Below are 18,910 nucleotides of genomic sequence, written 5' to 3'. Positions count from 1 at the left end.
GCACTACTGTATTAAACATAGTAATAAAACTCAAGACTTCAACCAATCCTAGAGAAGTCTGTCTGCCACCGGATGGAACAATAATCAGTCCTAATTAGGAAAGAACACTCAATTTCTGTGTGTTTGTGCAAACTTTTCTGCTGCATATTTTAATCTAACGCAGCAAGAAGGCATCCCACAGTAGAGCTGTTTGCGATGTTGCTAAACCAAGCATCTAAAAAATAACTTCCAAACAGTGCCAAGAGCCTCTCTGCTGAACAAGCAGAGAAGACAGCTGGCGATTGTCAGCCGAAGTCAAAAGGTGTTTAAACAAAAGGAGCGGATCGTAGTCCCGCCCATCATGGGCGTATCCCACCTAAGAAAAATGTTCCAGCCTAGACAAAAACCTCTCTGCTGTATACACAGCGAAGACATCTGAGGACTAACTTCCTAGTCCAAAAAGGGGCGTAAACCAAGACGCAGATCTTAGCCCCGCCCATTGTGGGCGTATGTCACTAAATCTCTTGGGCGGCTCAAGTACAAGAAAATGAAACCGCCGGGAGAACAGCCCTCAAGGGCATAAAATAGCAGTAACAAATCTCCCAGTAGGCTCCAAAGTAAAAACAAGCCGTTGGGAACCTTGCATGTGCAATTACACAGTCAGCATACATTATAAAAATTCTCCCTGAAAACTACCAAAGAGGAGTCCGAAGTGAAGAGCCCTCCCATCGGCTACTAGTTTATTAATGAAAGCCGTGAGGAGCAGTGATATACCCCGTTTAAGCATACTCATGCAGAGACAACAAAAACCTCCCAGTGCAGCTGCTAAACTTAGTATTAGAAGGCATAGGGAGCGAAGTCAACTCATGTGAAGATAGTATAAAAACTCCCAATCGGCTGTTACTTTCTGTAAGCCGTAGGAATCAAACATGCGCCGAACATCCATTCAGTCATGCACATCGTAGAACGTAACATTTCTGTAGGCTACTGATTTAGCATTATACCCGAAGGAAGAAGAAACATGCATTCAGCCTCACAAACTCGAGCTGAAGTAGCATAGCCTCCCTGACGGCTGCAACCTTTAACATTGTAAGCCGCCGGGAACAAAAAACCTCCAGAAAATGTGCATACTAAACAAAAAATACCCCTTTCAAGCAGTCGTGCAAATCTCTCAGTATCTAGGACCATAAGCCCTTGCAAGTAGGGACTTTCCAACTTAACACCCATACTGAAAATAAAAAACCTCCCTGTCAGCCCTTAACTTAGAAAAAACGCTGACTGAAGAAGGGACACGCAGCACGCATGTTGTACCTTGTCATGCCGCACAAACCTAAATCTCCCCTATAAGATAGAAGGAATAAGAGGGCGCTAAGAGTTAAGTTCCCACCACACTTAGTCAAATAATAAATAAATACAACAATGTTCAAGTTAATAACAATAAAAATATTGAGTCTGATAGAAGGGACGTCTCCCTTAATAAATAAAAAATGAAGAAACTGGATTACCACCTTAAAAACACGTGAAAAATTGCTTGAAAAAAATTGCTTAAAAAATGTATATATTAGGTGAGCGTTGTTTTATGATTCAGCGAATGTAGGTTACAATGTTAATATCAATCTTAGAGTTTAATCAGTCACAATTTATGTAACAAAGTTCCTTATGTTGGCTGATCAAAAAGTGTTACAGTTCATCAGATAGTTTCAGCATGAAAAAGTTGTAATTCTGTTGTTAATATGACACCCTAGGAAGTGGTTAAACGATCATATTAAACACCTTAAAGTCAGGTTTTATTTGTACTCACACTTTCTTATCCAAAATGACTTTGGTAACGATCTTTAGGCTCACACTGTTGGAGATTTACACAGGTAAGCGATATCTTCCAATGTTTTTGCACTCTTGCTTGTATCGGCTGAACCCGGTCAGCGTAATTGGAGACTGCTTGTTTACTCCGAACTCCTTGTGCACCAGATAATTCAAGATTCCAAGGGGAGAAATGATGTCCACAGACCCGCACTTAGCGTGGAACACGCGCGGGCTAGAATGTTTAAACTAGGTACCTAGATTTAAAAAGTAGAATAAAGTCCTTAGCAGGAAACAACACAAAGTCAATCTACGCGTTTCACCCGTTAGATAGGGCTTTCAAGATCTTGAAAAAGCCCTAACGGATGAAACGCGTAGATCGACTTTGTGTTTCCTGCCAAGGACTTTATTCTACTTTTAAATCTAGGTACCTAGTTTTAACATTCTAGCCCGCGCGTGTTCCACGCCAATTGCGGGTCTGTGGACATCATTTCTCCCCTTGGAATCTTGAATTATCTGGTGCACAAGGAGTTCGGAGTAAACAAGCAGTCTCCAATTACGCTGACCGGGTTCAGCCGATACAAGCAAGAGTGCAAAAACATTGGAAGATATCGCTTACCTGTGTAAATCTCCAACAGTGTGAGCCTAAAGATCGTTACCAAAGTCATTTTGGATAAGAAAGTGTGAGTACAAATAAAACCTGACTTTAAGGTGTTTAATATGATCGTTTAACCACTTCCTAGGGGGTCATATTAACAACAGAATTACAACTTTTTCATGCTGAAACTATCTGATGAACTGTAACACTTTTTGATCAGCCAACATAAGGAACTTTGTTACATAAATTGTGACCGATTAAACTCTAAGATTGATATTAACATTGTAACCTACATTCGCTGAATCATAAAACAACGCTCACCTAAAATATACATTTTTTAAGCAATTTTTTTCCAGCAATTTTTCACGTGTTTTTAAGGTGGTAATCCAGTTTCTCCATTTTTCATTTTTTATTTATTAAGGGAGACGTCCCTTCTATCAGACTCTATATTTTTATTGTTATAATAAATTGTATTTTAATATTGTGAAGTAAAGTTATTCACTTGAACATTGTTGTATTTATTTATTATTTGACTAAGTGTGGTGGGAACTTAGCTCTTAGGGCCCTCTTATTCCTTCTATCTTGTTCTAATTGTGACAGTCCTGGGGTGACTGTTTTAGAGTGGCATAGTTCTCCTTCAGTTATTAGCGCTATACTTCTGTATTCACCTAAATCTCCCCTATGGCTGTTACCTGCAGTATCGCCAAGCATTAGGAGCAGGGACATGTAAAACTGCTGAAAAAAGGCTCACCCGCCCTGACGGCTGCCTTCTGTAGTAACACAAGCCGAAGGGATCAGGGAGCATGGCGAAAGTGTAAAACAGAGCCACCCCGTACATCCAAGCAGTAACTGCCCAAAAAAAAAAAAAACTTACCCCCTCTTAGGGATACAGGTATCCATAAACATAGATATATATCTATAGTGCCAAATATTTCTGTGTACATACTGCAGAAACAAAAATTCAGCACTTACTTGATAACCCTGTCCAGCAGTAAGGCAGTCCACCTGGCTTGTGAGGCCCTCAAGATCTCCTCAGTGGCCTGTGGAAATAACAAAAAAAGTACTGAGTCTCTCTCTTCCCTCACACTTTTGCAGATAGGGTAGCAAAAACCATGTATGGGAGGCGCAGTGAGAATAATGCCCCATAAGTTCCCATTGCTCTAAAGCCACCAAATGCTTTTCTTTTTGTACTGAAGAGACTGATCTGGTCTAAGCTACACCCCAGAACAAAGTAGCACACTTTGGCACCACTTAAAAAATAATAAAATCTTGATTGAAGAATCTATAACACCTCACTCTGCCTCTTCCTATCACTAACGCAGGCAAAGAGAATGACTGGAGTGGGAGGGAAGGGAGGAGCTATATATATATATATACAGCTCTGCAGTGGTGCTCTTTGCCTCCTCCTGCTGACCAGGAGGCGATATCCCATAAGTAAGGATGAAATCCGTGGACTCGTCATATCTTGTAAAAGAAAGACTAACTAGAACAAATATTAACATTAGAAAAGGATTATCCCGATTACTATGAAGGGGCATAAACCTTAAATTGTTTAAATCACATGGTGAAACATCGCAAGTGGCGATTGCAGTTTCACAATTTACCTCTTGTATACACAAGTGTGGTATTTATAGCCTTTTAAACATATCCTTATTTATACAAAATGACTTATGCAAAATCTCTTACCCTTTAGTTAAAATTAAAATTTGCATTTAAAGGGACATAATACCCATATACTAAATCACTTGAAACTGATGCAGTATAACTAAAAAGCGGACAGGAAAATATCACCCGAGCATCTCTATGTAAAAAAGGAAGATATTTTACCTCACAATTTCCTCAGCTCAGCAGAGTAAGTGCTGTGTAAAAAGTTATACTCAGCTGCTGCCCAGCAGCAGGTAAAAATAAAAAATAAAGAAATGAACAGCAGCCAATCAGCATTAACAGTGCTGAGATCATGAACTCTTTTACTGTGATCTTATGAGATTTGACTTAACTAATGAGATTTCATGGTAAAGTTCCTTAAACTGAATAGGGAAATAATATGAGTGTTCACGAAGAGATGTCAGGTGATATTTTCTAGTCAGCTTTTACAGCTATGCTGCATCAGTTTCAAGTATTTCAACATTTGGGTATCATGAACCTTTAAGAAAAAAACTTCCTTCTCTTAAAAAGGGACGTAAGTCGTGATTGCATTTAAATGTTAGCAGTTTTTTTTGCATTACCTATGTATTACCAATAATACTTCAAGTAAAAATAAAAAAAGTGTCTGTATTTCAGTGATAGCTTTTACTTTGCACAGGTGTATAAATGTTGCATATACCATGTCTGCAGGCCGTTGCTGGTATCTTGTATCTGGAGGTTGATGGGTTCTGGTGCAGTGTTAAATCTTTGAGGAAATATTACAAAAGAAAAATATTTGTGCTACAAACAAAACAAAAGCACTATACGTGTTATGGGAAGCTGTATTTTTTTTTTTTTTAAATTGAATTCTGTTTAATGAAGAAACTGATCGCTACAGATAAATTCACAATTGGGAATACAACTCAGTGACTTGTTCTAGACGTTGTTGCCCACGCCTTTCACAGAAGATACATTCCCAGTAAATCAATGTATATGTAGGTTCTGTTTCATTCCAGCCACAAGCAACAATAAAAAAAAAAATAATATTCACAATGTATCTTTAAAGGGACAAACAGTGAAACAGTATGTTGCAGAAACGATTTAAGGTTTATGTCACTTTGCAGTTCATTACAACTGTTGACGAGCTTAAAGATGAAAAAAAATAAAAAAAAAAAATTGTTCTTTCATAATTCAGATGGAATATATAATTTTAAACAAAATTTCCAATTTGCTTCCATTATCAAATTTGCTTCATTCTCTTGGAATTTTTGTTGAAGCAGCAACCATGCATTACTGGGAGCTAGATGAACACACTGGGTGAGCCAATGACAAGAGGCATATAGGTGCAGCTGCCAATCAGCTGCTCCTATGCTTACCTTCGGTATGCTTTTCAACACAGGATACCAAGAGAACAAAGCAAATTAAAAATAGAAGTTATTAGAAAAGTGGTTTACAACGGTACACTCTAAATCATGAAAAACAAAAAAAAAAAAATTGGTTTCACGTCCCTTTAAAACTATTCATGTTAACTGAATGTTAGCACTTCCGCTACCTCTAAAACACTGGGTTTCAAACCTGTTCTCAGCCCTCCCTAACAGGCCATATTTTCAGGATTACCTTGGGTGAGAGCAGGTAATCATCTGATTATTTCACCTGTGCTCCAGGTCAGATATCCTTAAAATCTGTCCTGTTAGGGAGGCCCAGTGCTCTAGAATATATGCTAATTTAAGAGTGCTCTAGCAGAGAAAAGGCAGTAACAGTACGAAAAAACACCCTTTTTTGCAGTAACAGTAAGAAAAAGCACCTTTTTTTGCAGTCAACAAGTGCTTCATAAAGCAGACGGAGGAGAACATGCTTCTTTTCTGTGCTGAGGTTCCAGTCTGAAATCCATTTTCGAACCTGAAAAGATTGCACAAAATATGATGGAAAAGAAATTACAGAAAACGTTCTAAAATACAGAATGCTAACTGATGTGTAAACTGATGACCTCCGCACAAAAAGGCTGCTTTGTAAAATTCCTTTAACATAATTTTGTGTTAAGGTACTATACCTTTAGTATGAGTTAATAACAATTTTGTGAGAGAAACTTAAATTTCAGTATCAAACATGAGTCCTTTTTAGTGCTCATGTGACTGACGCCTTCGCATGTACCTGCCCCAATTATATTTAATTTAAAAATAAAACCCACTGGTTAAAAAAACAAAACAAATATACACAGTCTCTAATCACGCGAGTACACAATCAAACTGCCAAGAAGAGTTATTAAATTGGCATTTAATAGAAAAAGTAACAATACAGGGAACACAATTACAAGTATAAAACAAAAAGAAATTAAACAAACTAAACTTACAGTCTCTTAATTGTCCATGTGTTATCCGGGAGCACGGATCAGCTGCTGGCGTAGTAGGAGGGGCTACAGCCAGGGTACTTTTGCAGAGCAATCACAAGACTTTGTTTCCTCTGCTCTGACTCCACACACAGTCTTGTTCAGCACAGCTAGTTAAAGGGATTTGCTTATTTTAGTCCCAATAGCCAAGTCCATTACTACTGTGTGTGTAAAACACCTCAGGGAGCCATTATGAGCCAATTATGAACTCCATTGTTGCCAGACCCTCTCCTTAGAGACAGACTTCTCTTGGCAACAGGACATCCCTGAGGACTGGAGATAAGGGTGTATGCCTGTCCTACCCCCATAGACAATACACAAATGGTGTCCCACCTTATGTCTTGGTGTTTACAACCCTTGGTTCACTATAGGCATAATCCATTACAGGCTACCATAAGCCCTTGCCTTATTGTAAACGTTTACTTTTTTAACTTACCATAAGGCAAGGGCTTGGCTGGTTTTATCACAGCTCACCTCTATGGAAAAATAGTCTCTCTATTAAGAAAATGTTGTGAGTACAAGGACTTTATTGTGTTACTCAAACACAACAAGCTGTATTTTTTATATTTTACATAGATTTCAAGAATATGTATTCAAAATGCTCATCTAGTTTCAACCATGGCAAACATCAAAGCGAGAAAACGGCTCCATGAATTAATCTCACCAAACATTACGTGAACTGCACATGTATTTCAGTAACAGTGCAAACATTATTTGCCAATGATGAAAGTTAATTTTGTGAGTCCTCAATAGGTCTCCAGCTTATAGTACAGACAGATGATATCAGGGCACACTGGATGAGGAACCAATACTATACACTGCACCCATTTATCAGGATCCTCCACAATTAGGTTTTTATGCATTTCTGAATAATTAATATTCAGAATTAGGATATCAAAGATGGCAACACCTGGATAAGTCAATGGCATATTAACATTAAAAGAGGACTTTTTTTAACTTTCAATTTTAAAAAAAAATAATAAAAAAATATATGCATAAAAATAGTTCTGCTCTCAGTAGATATGACAGATCTGACAAGCAAAACAAGAAGTATGAATAGAAGCATTTTTGTAATACATGTGTATTAGCAAAAAGTTGCTTTTACTGTTCACAGGACATATGCCCTGTGCATCAGCTTTCAAGCACTGCTCGTGGGTTAGCAATGATTTAACTTGCATAACTGTTGAAAAATATAGGTCACCAGTAACTCTAAGTGTAGCATTTTAGTGAGGGTGGAGAATAATATATAGCCACTGCTTTTTGGCAATTAGAATGCCTCCAATTGCAGCTGCGCATCACACTTCTATTATTCCCAGCAGTGAAAGGGTTATCAGGTACATTGTAAGGTTAAATTTAGTTTTAGTGTAGAGATAACCCTTCCACCTGACAACCCTTGATCCCTCCCAAACAGCTCTCTTCCCTCCCTCACACCCCACCATTGTAGATACTGACAGAAAGTCTGCCAATATGAAAATGTGTAAGGCTTTTTTTTCCTCCTAATTTGTGCAATATATACATAATTTTTATTTATTTTTTTATTTTCTGTAGTGTAGAGTAGTCTTTTCCCCCCACCTCCCGAGATCATTAGTTAGGGATCCCCCCACAGTATGTCACCAGCTAACGATCTGGCATCTGCCTTTATATGGAACAGGAGCGCTGTTTGCAATCCGTTTCCATACACAGGCAGATGCCATGAGCTCAGGAACTCTAGCTCTCGGCTGCAACTTAACAGCCAAGACTGCTGGAGCTTCCTGCAGCTCCGACGTATATATACGCTGCGCGGTACGATTAACAAAGTAGCGCATGACATATATGTCACAATGGGTTAAAGTTTATATGGATAGTCAAAAGCTAGGTGGCATACTCCAGGTGCGGAATAAAGGCAATTTACGAACCTGATCGAGATCAGTAGGAATGTAAACGATTCCTCCACATGTAGCTGCTACTTTGATGAGGGCGCAGTATACAGTGTACCTAACAGGGGCGGTCTTATCCATGCCATGGAAAAGGTTACTTAACCTAATACAAATATATCAGAGAAAAGTACTTGTCAAAATTGGTTACATAACAATATTATTACCAACATACTGTACATCAGTTTCTACATATTTAGCTGACAAGCACTATATCAATACTGAAGTCATAGTAAAAAATATATATAATGAATTCCATTATATTATCTATGGTTTTGACTCATGTTCTATAACAATGAGTTTAAATTAGAGGGGCATTCAGGGCAAAATTTAAATGCACATAGATGAATTACATCTTTGAATAGAAACATACATGTATTAGCAAAAATGCTTCTAGTAAAAGTTATCACTGCTTTAGTGTTAACATTTTTCTCTACACGTGCACGTGAAGCATAACTAGATATTCTCAGTGCACCAGCATTTTAAATAAATACTGCAGATACTTAGAGTGCCAGTGGGGCTTGTATGATGTCAGCAATTAATAAATTCAGTCATTACCAGATGGTACAAGCACCTTAGGCTCTCTAAACAAGTGCTGGGTTTAGAATGCTGGAAACAAGGGGCATACTTAAAAACACATTCAAACTGCTATAGCTTTTATTACAAGCATTTTTGCCAACACATGAATATTACATAGATGATTCTATTCAAAACTGAAATGCATCCATGTGTATTGCAATTTTAGTTGGAATGTTACTTTAAGGCTGTATCAAAAAGTGATCTATTTACACTTTTGTGATCATACCTGCCAAAGATAAAGACTTAAACAAACCAAAGGCTCTACAATGTATTTGTCTATGGTACATTTACTGATTGTATTATTTTCAGATTAACAATGATTTAGTGTGGCTACATACCACATCTATATATAGGCAAAAACCATCTTAATACAATCAGGAGATATTATAGCATTCAGTATAAAATACTTACAGCTGAAGCCTTAATGATGGTCTTTCACCCTCCCGGAACTTCACCAGTTTCTCACACAGGCTCTCAATTAATGCTTCCTGCTTATCAGGTTCCAAGATCAAAAGAAGGGAGACCACACTATTCATGATGCTCTCAACATCTGGGGAAGTCAAGATTAGTTTGAAGTGTGTGACATTACAAAACGGTCATTTCACTTAGACCCATGTTTGTTGATATTAATACAGGTTTATCATCTATAAACCATCTATCTACCCCAGGTAAAATTTAAACCGATATTATTGTAAAATTTACAAATTTATTTTTCAATGGTTTGTGCACAAATTATTAAATCCAGTGCTCTCTGCAGAAAATTTTGCCTGCCGGGTGGCATTAGCCTGGTGGGGGCAGTGTAATATTTCCTATTATATAATTTTTTGCTATGTAAAGCACAAATGAATTGCATAATTTAACAAAATGTATTTAATGATAATCTGTGCAATACAAATTAACCATTTTTAATATTAGATCATTTTAGCTTTAAGGACCAGTAAATACAGTAGATTTGCATAAACAAATACATAACAAAAGACAATTTAATAGCACTTTAATCTGAAATTCAAAGAGGAGTAGATTTTTTTTCTAACAAATTTTAAACTTATGTCTATTTCCACTCACCCTGTATCATGTGACAGCCATCAGCCAATCACAAATGCATATACATATTCTGTCAATTCTTGCACATGCTCAGTAGGAGCTGGTGACTCAAAAAGTGTAAATATAAAAAGACTGTGCAAATGTTGTTAATGGAAGTAAATTGGAAAGGATGATTAAAATTGCTGCTCTGAATCATGAAAGTTTAATTTTGACATGAGTGTCCCTTTAATATTGGCTAAAATTGTAGTCTGGTGGTCAGTAAAATCAGCCGGGTCCTGGGGAGGTCACTGAAATCAATGATGTTTAATTATGTAAAGTATTTTCCATTGGAACAAATAAAGGGGACTTTCATTCATGAAGTATAAAATACTTTATGCTGAAAGCTCCTTTATTTCTTTGCAGCATTCACTGCACTGAGCTGCTAAGGCAGCCCACGGCAAAACGCTATTTGGTTGAGAGGTGACTTTCCACCTATTAGCCAATAGCGGGAAATCAGGCTACGGCACTTATCCGGATTTCCCGCACGGCTATTGGCTAATAGGTAGATTAAAAGAAAATATGGATTTGTGAGCTTACATTCTACATATACTTTGTTCATCAAGCTGAACGCTGAATTTTGGTTTGCACAAGAACACTTTAACACATGAAATGGACCATCAGGAAGCTGAAGGGGAATATCAAAATATATAAAAAAAATGTAGGTATAAACGGAAAGAACCAACCTTTATCATCTTCCTTCAGACAGACATCAGATGCTTCAATAATTTGAGCCAAATCTATATGCAGTCCACCCTCTGAGTTCTCTTCTGAGATTTCAGCACCTTTAGACTTCAGGTAGGCCCGCAGTTCTGCAGCCTAATTGAGGAGAAAAGAAAAAAATTATAAACACACACTATATGACCAAAAGTATATGAATAGCCTAATTATTAAGTTTAGGTGTTATAGCCACACACACTGCTAACAGGTGCACAGAATACAACAAATAGCCATGAGATATCCATAGACAAACAATGGGTCGCACTGAAGAGCTCAATAACTCTAAAGGATGATACCTTTGCCACCTATTGTTGCTCCTAGATGCTTCCACTTCACATCATGCCAGCAAATAAGAGGTAAACCGCACAAAGTGGGGCCAATGAGTGCTGAAGTGTGTAAAAACTGTCCCTGAAAACAACATCAGCACAAGAACTGTGCATTGGGAGCTTCATGATATGGGTTTCCATGGCCGAGCAGCCATACATAAGCCTTATATCAATATATGCAATGCCAAGCGTTGGCTGGAATGGAATCAAGAAAGCTGCCGCTGGTCCCTGCAGCAGGGAAAATGTGCTCTCTGGAATGATGAATCACACTTCACTATATGGCAGTATGATGGGTGCTTTCAATTTTGTAACAAGTTTCGGAAAGGTCCTATCCTGTTACAGCATAACCGTGCCCTAAGTGAGGTCCATGAACACATGGCTTGATGAGTTTAGCGTGGAGCAACTCAAGCGGCCGGCAAAGAGCCCCGACTTTCTTCAACCCCACTTAAAGGGGCATGAGACCCAAAAATTCTCTTTCATGACTCAGAGAATACCATTTTTAAACAACTTTCTAATTTACTTCTATTATATAATTTTGTTTAATTCTCTTGGTATCATTTGTTGAATGATCAACATTCCACTACTGGTTTCTGACTGAACACATGGGGGCCGATTTAACATACTGCGAATGCAGCAGTTTCCATGTGAGCCGTCAGGCTCACCGGAAACATAAGTTAAGAAGCAGCGGTCTTAAGACAGCTGCTCCTTAACTTATCTGCCACCTCTGAGGCGGTGGACAGCAATCATCCCGATTGGCTGCAAATCTGCAGGGGATGGCATTGCACAAGCATTTCACTAGAAATGCTTGTGCTATGTTAAATGCTGACAGCGCATGCTGTTTGCATTTAGCAATGTCGGGCAGACATGATCCTCTACAGTGAATCATGTCCACCCGCATCTTAATAAATCAGCCCCATGGTGTGAGCAAATGATAGAATGTATATATATATATATACATACACACACACACACACACTATCTCCCAACAGTGCGTAGACCCCTCACATTTTTGTAAATATTTTATTATATCTTTTCATGTGACAACACTGAAGAAATGACACTTTGCTACAATGTAAAGTAGTGAGTGTACAGCCTGTATAACAGTGTAAATTTGCTGTCCCCTCAAAATAACAACACACAGCCATTAATGTCTAAACCGTTGGCAACAAAAGTGAGTACACCCCTAAGTGGAAATGTACAAATTGGGCACAATTAGCCATTTTCCCTCCCCAGTGTCATGTGACTCGTTAGTGTTACAAGGTCTCAGGTGTGAATGAGGAGCAGGTGTGTTAAATTTGGTGTTATCGCTCGCACACTCTCTCATACTGGTCACTGGAAGTTCAACATGGCCCCTCATGGTAAAGAACTCTCTGGACAATCTAAAAAAAAAAAAAAAAAAAAAAGAATTGTTGCTCTACATAAAGATTGACAAGACCCTGAAACTGAGCTGCAGCACGGTGGGCAAGATCATACAGCGGTTTCACAGGACAGGTTCCACTCAGGACAGGCCTCGCCAAAGAAGTTGAGTGCATGTGCTCAGCGTCATAGCCAGAGGCTTCTTTTGGGAAATAGACGTATGAGTGCTGTCAGCATTGCTACAGAGGTTGAAGGGGTGGGGGGGTCAGCCTGTCAGTGCTCAGGCCATACGCCGCACACTGCATCAAATTGATCTGCGTGGCTGTCGTCGCAGAAGGAAGCCTCTTCTAAAAATGATGCACAAGAAAGCCTGTAAATAGTTTGCTAAAGACAAGCAGACTAAGGACATGGATTACTGGAACCATGACCTGTGGTCCGATGAGACCAAGATAAAACTTATTTGGTTCAGATGGTGTCAAGCTTGCGTGGCAGCAACCAGGTGAGGAGTACAAAGACAAGTGTGTCTTACCTACAGTCAAGCATGGTGGTGGGAGTGTCAGGGTCTGGGCCTGCATGAGTGCTGCCGGCACTGGGGAGCTACAGTTCATTGAGGGAACCGTGAATGCCAACATGTACTGTGACATACTGAAGCACAGCATAATCCCCTACCTTCGGAGACTGGGCCGTAGGCAGTATTCTAACATGATAACGACCCCAAACACACCTCCAAGACTACCACTGCCTTGCTAAAGAAGCTGAGGGTAAAGGTGATGGACTGGCCAAGCATGTCTCCAAACCTAAATCCTATTAAGCATCCTCATATGGAAGGTGGGTGAGCGCAAGGTCTCTAACATACACCAAGTCTGTGATGTTGTCATGGAGGAGTGGAAAAGGATTTCAGTGGCAACCTGTGAAGCTCTGGTGAACACCATGCCCAAGAGGGTTAAGGTAGTGCTGGAAAATAATTGTGGCCACATAAAATAGACACTTTGGGCCCAATTTGGACAGTTACACTTAGGGGTGTATTTACTTTTGTTGCCAACGGTTTAGACATTAATGGCTGTGTGTTGAGTTATTTTGAGGGGGCAGCACATGTACACTGTTATACAGGCTGTACACTCACTACTTTACATTGTAGCAAAGTGTCATTTGTTCAGTGTTGTCACATGAAAAGATATAATAAAATATTTACAAAAATGTGAGGGGTGTACTCAATTTTGTGTGAGTGTGTGTGTATTCCTAAGCTTGCCTAGATAAACCTCTCAGCAAAGTATAACAAGAGAAGGAAATCAAATAATAGAAGTGAATTGGAAAGTTGTTTAAAATTGTAGGTTCTGTCTAAATATTGAATGTCTATTTATGACTTTACTATCCCTTTAACACCTTTGGCAAGAATTGAAATGCTGAGAGCCAGACCTCACAAACTCTTTTCTGTCAGACGCACTGCAAACTCTTGTGGAAAGCCTTGCCAGGAAAGGAGGTGGCTGTTATGGGTTTTGGAACAGGATATCCAACAAGTTGGTATAGGTGTGCTGGTCAGGTGTCCACATACTACTGGCCATATAGTGTATATATCGATATTTAAAGTCCTAGTTGACTTAGGCCAAAATATGCCTGTCTGTATTTCTCTTAGTTCTACCGTTTTGTTTATATAATGGTATTATTTTAATAAAGACATAAAACCCAAATATTTTCTTTGATAATTTGGTTAGACCAAACAATTTAAAACAACTTTCCAATTTATTTATATTATCCAATGCGCTACATTTTATGGGTATCAATTGTTGAAGAAAAAGCAATGCATTACTGGGTGCTAGCTGAACACAGAGGAGTCAATGACAAGAGCCATATATATGCAGCCACCAATCAGCAGCTATCTCCCAGCAGTACACTACGGTTCCTGCACCTACCTAAGTATGCTTTTCAACAATGGATACAAAGAGAACACCACAAATTAGATACTAGAAGTACATTTGAAAGCTCTGATTCATGAATATTTCACTTTGATTTTATTGTGCCTTTAATTAAGCACCTTATTTTATTGTGCCTTTAATTAAGCACCTTATTTTTTTTTCCCAACAAATGTTATATATTAAAATCATGGGCATCCCATGTATTTCAAATTTGTGCCATGATTTTTTTTTTTTTTTTAAGAAATTAGAGCAGCAAAAAGGTAAAAAGTGAAATTTTATTAACCACAGCATTCCCCAGCTTTTGGAAATTGTCAAATCATGTTACAGCGTATCAAACAAGTATATTGTGCATGGAATCTAGAAGTCTCAATAACATTTTGTAGTAAATATCTTTGTTGCTATGTGAACAAATATGCAGCAAGTACAAATATGTTATGTAGACTTCAATACATTTGTCTAACCGTTTAAAATGTACTTCCAGCATTCAGCAAGGATGATAAATCAAAATATGTAAGTGTTCCTGGAATAGTAATAGATAATTGCAAAGTTTAAAACATATTTTACCATTTATACTGCATATTGGTCCTATTTTTTAATCAGCCGAGGTCAACAACAGTACAACACCAAAATCAAGTGAAAGAAACTAGAGTGCTTATCCTTATCTCTACAAACCAGACAGTAAGGAAATACAACTCAAGAGTCTTCTCCCACATTTAAGTGTGGTAAATTTTAAAATCGACAGCATCAGACTCATTGTTGCCCGCTCTTACTTTAAAGTGTACTAGCAACCAATATCACATAACAGAGCTTTTACAACGTTCTGCATAGATGTTGTGTTAAAAAAAAAATTGGCACACATATTACAAAATCGTTCTAATGGTATTTGAAATGCAATATTTTGCTATGTATTTCAAATATCATTATAATGCCAATTTAAATGTTGCTGGGTTGCCCAACTGTAAATTAGCTACTTCATGAATACCTCATAGCGTAAAAATGGTAAAAGTCCTTCTGTACCCCATATAGAATATGTGACATACACATTTTCTGAATGTAATTTATGTTTATAAATATATAGAATACAAACATGCACTCACTCATTTTTCACAAGCACACCCACTTAAAGGGATATTAAACCCAAATATTTTCTTTCATGATTCAGATAGAACATGCAATTTAAAGGAACTTTCTAATTTGCTCCTATTATCAATTTTTCTTCGTTCTCTTGCTATTTAAAGTTGAAAATGCAGGAATGTAATGTAAGCAGCCGGGCCATTTTTGGTTCAGCACCTGGGTAGAGCTTGCTGATTGGTTTGCTACATTTAGCCACTAATCAGAAAGCACTACACCAAGGCGCTGAACCAAAAATGGGCTGGCTCTTAAGTTTACATTCCTGCTTTTTCAAATAAAGATAGCATGAGAATGAAGAAAATTTGATATTAGGAGTAAATTAGAAAGTTGCTTAAAATGACATGCTCTATCTGATTCAGTAAAGAAAAAAATTGGGTTAGTATCCTTTTAAAGGGACACAAGACCCAAATTGTTTTCTTTCAGAATTCAAACAGCACAATTTTAAACAACTTTTTAAACAACTTTCCAATTTACTTCTATCATCAAATTTACTTAAAGTGAAGGTAAAGTTAAGTATATCTCACAATATACTAACACTTATCACCCACATTTAATATGAGTTTCATTCATCAATTTTTTACATCTTCATTATAAATCAAGTTATTGCCGTTTTTAATCACAATTTTTTGCTATTGAAATTCAACCTGTAAAATATATATTTTTTCCCCTATGGTCACGTTTTTTTGCAAGCCTATTGAAATGCTGGCCGTTAGGCGGCCGTCAAATAACGTCATCCGCCTCATATGGTATGCGCATGCGTTACTCATCTTTTGGACTTCATGCCCCAGAAGTCTGTGCGGTTGCAGAGCCTCTGAGCTGACCTCAGAAATACACGCTGACAGCTGCTCAGCACTATGCCGAGGGCACGGAGAGGCAACAAGTGAATTAAAAATAAAAGTAGGAGCCGCAGTGAGCTAAGGGGAAAGCGGCTAACAATTATAAGCCCGGGGAATTTAGAGACAAGTGGCTGGGGATTTGTGAATGTGTTAACACATATGCGCATGCGCAGTGCGAGGGATACTCGTGAATACGCATTGTTGGTTCTCTATGCCATCGACACAGTAAAACAAGGAAATGGCTGTTGGCAGGAGTCAGGGACCAAACGGTAGGGAAAAATAAAATTCATTTATTATATATTTATATAATCCTTTGGGGAAAATTAGTTAGCGACTAAGTTATTTAGACTATGAGTAACTTATTAGAGTATACATATTTGTAAAACTTTACCTTCACTTTAATTATCTTGCTATTCTTTATTGCAGCAATGCAGAAGTAGCAGAACTCCAGGTGAACCCATGACAAGAGCCATGTGCAGGCACAGATCAGCAGCTAGATCCTAGTTGTGCGCTGCTGCTCCTAGCATACCTAGGAATGCTTTTCAGCAAATTAGATAACAGAAGTAGACTAGAAAGTGGCTTAAAAATGCATTTGCTATCCGAATAATGAAAGTGTATGTTTATTGACCCTTTAAGACAAACCACGCCTTTGATGACTCAAGGCTAGAGATGGATTCATCAAGTTATTGTGTCTGTCTGACTTTATTTAGTATCGTCTCCCTGTAATATTGCAGTGACATACCTAATGAACCAGATACATATACAAATGACGTTTTCATTCACTTACTTACACCTACCCCCACTATATGACCAGTAAGCATATGGCTGGGCTGGGCACATTGTTGGAAGTGATTTAATTGCCCCTAGAAACGTACTTTTAACACATTGGTTACTGGAGAGAACTTAAATGATTGCAGGTACAGTAGATTACAAGCTGCGGTGCAATGTGTAGCAGCTAATAAGTTACAGGCACCTATAGCTTTTGTCATCCGGTCTATACGTAGGCACCGACTCTATTACGACTCTTCTACACTGTCGCCAAGGAGACATTCTCACCTGGTCCTCCTCCGTTACGTCAATAAATGCCGGGACACTCATGGCGACAAAAACCCTGAAAACCACACGCGCCGCGCTGCGCCGGAAAAGAAGAGAGAGCCGGTAAGTACTTCCGGGTCATGATCTGACGTCATGTGACACGGGAGATCACGTGATATATTAGCTCTACTAAGTTTTTCACGAACGTCTGGTTGCACTGTCTGAAGGGGGTGTTATTTTAATAGAAACCGTTAAATGTAAACTCGTATAATCTAATAATATTTTTTTTTTTTGGGAAACTTTTTTTTAAGCGGGGTTATAATTGGCTCTCTAACGTCACTTCAAATTCAAGCGTACTGTCAAATCTGACGTAAACCCCTTTCAAATCATCCGAAGAAGTAAAACAGGAATACGTTACCTCATACGCATGTATGGTTGCCAGGATGTTCAGTAAAATATATGCAAAAGTACTGGACACTTCAATATCCATTTTTTTTTTACCCCTTATGGATCTGGCATTTTAAACTAAAACTTCCCAAAAGACCAGAGCATTTTTAGCATTTTTGCCATCACTCCAGTTAAACAGAAATAGTCTTTTTTTTATTTACTTGTCAAAACTACTTCCCACCCTCTCATCCCTCTCAAACAGCTCTCTTCCCTCCCCCACCCCCCAATGGTCATCTCAATTCTGCCAGTATGAAAATATAATACTTTTATTTTAATATATACATTTATTTATATATTTCTGATCCCCCAAGAAAAGCTCTCTAACCCTCCCCCTTCTAACCAATTCCCTCCATCTTAGGTACTGGCAGCTGTCTGCCAGTACCCAGTTTTCTATTTTTAATTTATTTTAATAAAAAAAAATTCTGTAGCTCCCTCCAAGATCCTTTCCCTACCCTCTAATCTACCCCTACACCATAGGATCCCCCTCTACCACCTTCCCCCCTCTCTCCCGCTCTCAGATTTTTTTTTATTTCCGTACCGTAGAGGTCCCACCCGCTCCCTCCCCCCTGCAGTGGGGCAGTTCAGCAATAGTCTTGCAGAGGTACCAAAGCAATATCGGGCAATGGTGGTACCGATTATTGATGGCGTGGGAGGGTTAGGAGGGAGGGGGGTGGACGGGCCATCGCTGGACAGGGGTGGAAATAGGTGGGGCCACTACACTACAGAAAAAACGTATGCTAAGAGTAGCAGGGAGGGAGAAGGAGGTACAGGGGGATCCTAGAGTGGAGAGGGGGAAAACGATATATGTAAGAATATCCCTTTGGCGCCTATCAAAGGATGGCAGAGGGGAAATAACTGGTAGTTAGGACTGGAAAAACTTTGTGTTTGGGTCAATGTGAGAGTGTGGGCAAATCCCAAAGATTGGAACTAGTGTGGTCCAAAAATACAATTTTAATAGGTTGACAAATCTAAAACAATGTATCATAAAAACAGATCATATAAATATAAAATATAGATATATCTCTATAAATCATGGATCCATGATAAACAACAGCTGTATAAAAAACAAAAAGAGTACACAAAAATGATGCAGGGATATATAACAATAAATCGTGCAAAGATATTTAAAAACAATTAAAACTCTATTCAGGTAATCTAGCAAAGATATTAAAAACAATAAATCTATTT

General features: G+C 38.4%; 1 protein-coding gene across 2 annotated transcripts in view; it reads right to left on the bottom strand.

Annotated features, from left to right (window-relative positions):
* Nucleotides 1-17,407, bottom strand: part of EIF3M (eukaryotic translation initiation factor 3 subunit M) — a 62,477-nt gene extending 45,070 nt beyond the window's left edge. The window contains exons 1-6 of one of the 2 annotated variants that reach the window (XM_053720403.1): nucleotides 17,297-17,407; nucleotides 10,645-10,777; nucleotides 9,290-9,428; nucleotides 8,282-8,405; nucleotides 5,805-5,899; nucleotides 4,701-4,766 (exon numbers count right to left, since the gene is read on the bottom strand). In XM_053720403.1, the coding sequence (XP_053576378.1) occupies nucleotides 4,701-4,766; nucleotides 5,805-5,899; nucleotides 8,282-8,405; nucleotides 9,290-9,428; nucleotides 10,645-10,777; nucleotides 17,297-17,338 (599 nt within the window). In that variant the 5' untranslated portion in view covers nucleotides 17,339-17,407. The remainder of the gene's footprint in view (nucleotides 1-4,700; nucleotides 4,767-5,804; nucleotides 5,900-8,281; nucleotides 8,406-9,289; nucleotides 9,429-10,644; nucleotides 10,778-17,296) is intronic. The other variant, XM_053720404.1, reaches the window with a different exon arrangement.
* Nucleotides 17,408-18,910: the final 1,503 nt, after the last annotated feature.

The sequence above is a fragment of the Bombina bombina genome, chromosome 7 (genome assembly GCF_027579735.1).
Source record: "Bombina bombina isolate aBomBom1 chromosome 7, aBomBom1.pri, whole genome shotgun sequence".
In the NCBI taxonomy this organism is placed as follows: Eukaryota; Metazoa; Chordata; class Amphibia; order Anura; family Bombinatoridae; genus Bombina; species Bombina bombina.
The sequence above is the reverse complement of the archived record's forward strand: the minus strand, read 5'-3'. Positions and strand labels throughout refer to the sequence as shown.